This window comes from Tarenaya hassleriana, unplaced genomic scaffold (genome assembly GCF_000463585.1).
Source record: "Tarenaya hassleriana unplaced genomic scaffold, ASM46358v1 Cleome2, whole genome shotgun sequence".
Lineage (NCBI taxonomy): Eukaryota > Viridiplantae > Streptophyta > Magnoliopsida > Brassicales > Cleomaceae > Tarenaya > Tarenaya hassleriana.
The window spans coordinates 4974556-4980151 of NW_010965372.1; the positions used below are offsets into that span (position 1 = coordinate 4974556).

The window sequence follows — 5596 nt, forward strand, 5'->3', positions numbered from 1 at the left end:
GGGAAAGATTGAGTTGTTTGATATGTATTTTTTAAGTTCATTGTGTATTCTTTCCTGATTCTAGATGGCTTATGCGTACTCTTGTCTACCATGCAGATGCATCCGGCTTTATTCTATTCCCTCTAGTTGTTCATTCGTTTGACTTGATAATATCATCAGTCGGCATTCTTTCTATCAAAGGAACACGTGATGCTAGCGTTAAATCTCCGATTGAAGATCCAATGGTTGTACTTCAGAAAGGATATTCTCTGACAATCATATTAGCCGTTCTGACATTTGGTGTGGTAATGTCATCTACCATGCGCAGACTCTTGCTATTTATATTATGTTCACTATTTGTGATCAGCTCTATGCGCTCATGCACATAAAGGCACCTCTAAGCAAGTGAAACCCTAATGTTATTTCTGTACGTTTGAGCGCATTCTTTGATAGCTTCTGACAGCTTTGCGTGTGTTTTGTAGTCCACACGTTGGTTGCTGTATACTGAACAAGCACCATCAGCTTGGTTGAATTTTGCATTGTGCGGGTTGGTTGGCATCATTACAGCTTATGTTTTTGTCTGGATATCCAAATATTATACCGATTACAAGCATGAGCCTGTTCGGACATTGGCTCTTGCTAGCTCCACTGGTCATGGAACCAATATAATTGCTGGGGTCAGCTTGGGTCTGGAATCGACGGCTCTTCCTGTTCTGGTTATAAGTGTGGCTATCATATCTGCTTTTTGGTTGGGCAATACCTCGGGACTGGTGGATGAAACTGGAACTCCTACTGGAGGTTTGTTTGGCACGGCCGTAGCTACAATGGGAATGCTAAGCACTGCTGCTTATGTCCTTACCATGGACATGTTTGGCCCCATAGCTGATAATGCTGGTGGAATTGTGGAGATGAGCCAGCAGGTAGATGTCACTTGTTTTCTTGCATCTCTTTAAAACATGTTTAGACAGGAAATTTGCAAAGTTAACGTATAATGGCTTAATGCAGCCAGAAAGTGTTCGTGAGATCACTGATATTCTAGATGCTGTTGGGAACACCACAAAAGCAACAACGAAAGGGTTTGCCATTGGATCTGCTGCTCTTGCTTCGTTCCTTCTCTTTAGCGCTTACATGGATGAAGTTTCATCGTTTGCTCATGAATCTTTCAAAGAGGTTGGGAAAATTAAGCTTGTATCCAACATTCTATTATCGTGTTTTTTTTGGTTCTAGCAAGATTTTCACGCTCGTCTTAATGATTGACTCAGGTTGATATCGCCATCCCTGAAGTCTTCATCGGTGGATTATTGGGTTCCATGCTTATTTTCCTGTTCAGTGCATGGGCTTGCTCAGCAGTTGGTAGAACTGCACAGGAAGTCGTAAACGAAGTAAGAAGGCAATTTATTGAGAGGCCTGGTATAATGGTGAGAATGCATTTCCTTCCTCTTGAATGTCTTTTTTCTCCCCTTTGTTTACATGATAACACTTTGGTGAACTTGTGTTTACCAACTTTTTGTGACAGGACTACAAGGAGAAGCCGGATTACGGTCGTTGTGTCGGGATTGTTGCATCTGCGGCTTTAAGGGAAATGATAAAGCCGGGAGCTTTGGCTATAGTATCACCAATCGTAGTTGGTAAGTTGGTTAATGTCCTATCTTTTGAAACAAGAAGGTGAAAACTGAAAAGAATCCAAAGAAAAGATTACGAGATTTGTTAAATTATCTCTCTCCAGGTTTTATATTCCGGATTTTGGGATATTACACTGGACGTCCTCTTCTCGGGGCTAAAGTAGTAGCAGCCATGCTCATGTTCGCGACGGTAAGTGGCATCTTGATGGCTCTGTTCCTCAACACAGCAGGAGGTGCTTGGGACAATGCAAAGAAATACATAGAGACTGGAGCTTTAGGCGGTAAAGGAAGTGAATCACACAAAGCAGCTGTCACCGGTGACACGTAAGCATCCTCCTCTCGTATATCTTTTCAGTTTGCTTCTTGTTCTTCTTCACCCGTTCTGACATTAAGAAAAAAAAACATCTTTTGTCTGTCTTCTGGCCTGAAATGGAATTCAGGGTGGGAGATCCTTTCAAGGACACAGCAGGACCGTCACTTCACGTGCTGATAAAAATGCTTGCGACCATAACTCTTGTCATGGCCCCCGTCTTCCTCTGAACAAGAGACATCCCTTCTCCTCGCTACTTGGTATCTTATCCCTCTTGTCTTGGACTGTCTTTTGCATATATATCTATATATCTACATATATATATATATATATATCGAGAGAGAGAGAGAGAGGGGTGTTGAGGAGTTGTTTTAGATACCAATGTTCATGTCATCTGAATAAATGAGATGGATGTTAGATGGATCTTGCTTTTCAGGGTTTACTCTCTCTATTTCTGTAGAACCATATTTTAATTTAACACTCTTGAGGACATTTTCTGCTTAATGAAATCCTTGGCACTCCCCTGAGTACATATGGTAACAATAAGTTTATAGCCCAAATTAAATAAAATATAGGTAATAATATATAGTTTTCTTTGCAATTTATAATTTCTCAATTTATCCAAAAAACAAGAAGAAAATCTGTAGCCTATAATAAAGAACATCGACAGGAAAATTTGTTTTCTATACATGTACATACAAAAAAGCAGCAGGCATAAGAACAAGCCTTTAGCACCTACCTCCAGACGTAGAAAAGAACAGTATGCCTAAATTTTCATCAGGAAGCCACCATGATTACATGAAAAGATCATAAACTTGCATGTTCATTGGATGACTGGTGTGACAAAGTTCCTAAGCCCATGAAATCAGTAGCAAACTCTTCATCGTTTTTGCCCAACATTTCTTGCAATGTGCTTTCTATATTCTTCCCTTTGAGCACCCAAAACCTCGGTTTTATCCTTTTCTCCAGTGAGTAGCTGAAATACCTCGGGTAATCTACGACCTCAGAGACCGGCTTATTCATGCTGTTCACGAGGAATTCTAACTTTGGTTTCAGAACCTTGTCAATGCTATACCCTAAAATCGGCGAAAACTTGCGAACCATGAAGGCAATCTCCTTCTCTGATAGCCCTTTCTCCATCAGATACTTTAGCCTGCAAGAAGATAGAGAAACAACTTGGTACAGATTCACTGTGACAATGCAAGTTGTTGCTTTTGCAGAAACGTTTTAATATCTCCATTTTAATGGAATGAGCTTTGGCTCTCAAGAATCTATTTGATTATCCTTATAACAGAGTAAAATGAAATCTGTTAACTAGGAAAGTAAGAGATGGTTACCGAGGAAGTACGGTTCTGTCTGTGTCATAGATAAGGAATTCCGGGTATTTCCTAATAATCCGAGGGAACTGGGATTTTGAGACACCGAAGCGAGTGAGAAATACGAGCTTTCTCTGCAAGGTTTTCTCGATGCTACATCCAAATATTTCTGGACATCGACAAAGTATCTGTGTCACAGTTTCCTTTTGAAACCCAAGATCCCCTACAAAGGAAACAACCTGCAGCAGCGATTTCTTAATTAAATAACCCCATGTGACTGCTGACGCAGATTCATTACTGAGAGAGAGTATGTATATTGGGATGATGGTGATGAGACCTTTACCTTGAGAAATTCTTGGGGCTTACATAGCAAAAGCTGAGGCACCTTGGAAATAACCTTCCCCAGTTTTTTATTTCTGACATCTAACTTTGCTAACTCGTTCACCATGATTTTCACATTACTTGTTGAGCAACCAAGCAACAAAGGCCATCTTCTAATCGCGTGGTCTATATCCACCTTTGGAACCTAAAGACAACAATCAAAGCAACCGTATTATATTGTGACTGACAAGAAATGGAAGAACTGTAAATAAACGAGGAAGAACGGGAAAAAATGGTAGGTTTTCATCTTTCCGCTACAAGTAATGACCAGGAGCACCATGAATGATCTTAAGGATGGAAGATTTTGATGACAAGGAGATGAGAAAAGGCAATACTTGGAATGTAGCAGAAGGGTTGACATGCCGATACTATTACCTAATTCTCCTATCATCTAACTTTACAAAGACCACTAAAGAACCAAAGAGAGTAGCAAGAAATATCCGATTTCTCCGGTACACAACAAACGGTTGGAATTTCAGCTGCCTTAACATGTAGTAGTTGGATAGTGTGCTTACCCTTTCACCCTCAAGAAACGAGACGATATGTTGGTAGTTTTCTTGGATGCTCGTTGAGAGAATCCATGGGTACTTTAGCAATATGTTTCCAGAATCTTGATTGACCACATTGACCTGAGCCAGTTCAAATCCAGATCCCAATAGCCAGCAATCAGTTCCGCACATAAAACTGCAGCTCCTTGCAAACCTCATGGATATAATAACAAGCGCAGATATAAACTGCTTGGACATGGACAAGAAGGTACCTTTCCAAGATCTTCTGCTATCTTTCTTTTAATCTCCTTAGTTTTGACGAGCATGATAGGAGGGAACAGGAGAAGTACCTTCCCCAAGCAATCTCTAGAAATTCCAATGCTCACAAGAAATTCCACTGTTGGTTTGATGTCACTTTCTTGTGACAGCAAAAGAAGACGAGGGAACGACTCTATCAAAAACCGAAAAGAAGCATCCTCAGAACCCAGCATGTCCAAACCTCCTCGCCTTGCTTTAATCTATAGCACACATATTAAGAGAATCATCCTACCAGAAGGCATCAAGATGACTAGAACTTGACGGGGAACAAGTACAAAGATTATAGCTTTGAAACAACAAATCCAATGAAAGTTATAACCAAAACCTGTAAAACCAACCTTTTCGAAGAAGGATAGTGTCTGCTGAACATCTTCATCTATACGAATGGACAGGTATAACATCATTCGGCGCGCATATTTTCCAACCAGTCCTCCATCATCACTGCCAGAAAAGAATATTTCCTTCAGGTACTTAACCTAAAATCCAAATCCAAATCCAAATCCAAAGCCAACACCAAAATGAGCAAAGACCCGGAAAAAATTCCGTTTTCCCAATACAAAAGCATATCAGTGAAGTAAATACCTTACAAAGAAGAACTGGAAGCGACTCTGAAGAGAGGTAATGAGCCAAATACATTGCAGAAGACAAGCTCAGGCCAAGACTCTCCAAGAAGGCAACTTTCCCATCATCACCCTTTTGCTTCACCATGCAAATTACCTTCTCCTTAAACCCTAAGCCCTCTGAGCCCTCTGCGTCTTCATTACCCTTCCACGAATTCCACTCATCCAAATCCCTAACGCTATCGACAATCATCCGCGCGTACTTCGGCGAATTCGAGGAAATGGATTCCGAATCGGCCGCGGAGAGTCCCACTTCGTGCTGGAGGAACTCGGCGATGAACCCCTGCGCGAGAGAGATACGACCGTCATGATTACTTGCAGACGGACTAGGGTTAGTGTTTGGGTTTCCGAGCTGCGCAGAGACGGACACGGCAGCAGCGCGACGGCCGAGGTGGGCAGGGGACAAAGTTACACGACGAGAACCGAAGAGCGTTGAGTTGAAACCAGATGAAAAGGATGGAAAACGGGGAGAAACCAGGGCCAGGGTTTCAATATTGCAAGAGATATGGAGAAGCTCCATGGACATGGCGACGTAAAGCCCGTTGCTTTTCCCCCCTACACG

The 5596-nt window shown here is 41.6% G+C and overlaps 2 protein-coding genes across 4 annotated transcripts in view; one reads left to right on the forward strand and one right to left on the reverse strand.

Annotated features, from left to right (window-relative positions):
- LOC104812334 (pyrophosphate-energized membrane proton pump 2) overlaps positions 1-2429 on the forward strand; it is a 6493-nt gene extending 4064 nt beyond the window's left edge. For all 3 annotated transcript variants that reach the window (XM_010539447.1, XM_010539445.1, XM_010539446.1), the window contains 7 exons: positions 97-284; positions 462-899; positions 985-1149; positions 1242-1397; positions 1496-1607; positions 1706-1925; positions 2042-2429. In XM_010539447.1, coding sequence (XP_010537749.1) covers positions 97-284; positions 462-899; positions 985-1149; positions 1242-1397; positions 1496-1607; positions 1706-1925; positions 2042-2141 — 1379 coding nt within the window. In that variant the 3' untranslated portion in view covers positions 2142-2429. The remainder of the gene's footprint in view (positions 1-96; positions 285-461; positions 900-984; positions 1150-1241; positions 1398-1495; positions 1608-1705; positions 1926-2041) is intronic.
- Positions 2430-2527: 98 nt separating this feature from the next.
- LOC104812335 (transcription termination factor MTERF4, chloroplastic) lies at positions 2528-5590 on the reverse strand. Its single transcript, XM_010539448.1, has 7 exons — positions 4997-5590; positions 4753-4890; positions 4369-4614; positions 4124-4237; positions 3571-3753; positions 3249-3466; positions 2528-3064 (listed from the first exon to the last, which is right to left on the reverse strand). Exons 1-7 carry the CDS (start codon positions 5558-5560, stop codon positions 2719-2721), a joined length of 1809 nt encoding a protein of 602 aa, XP_010537750.1. The 5' UTR covers positions 5561-5590; the 3' UTR covers positions 2528-2718.
- Positions 5591-5596: the final 6 nt, after the last annotated feature.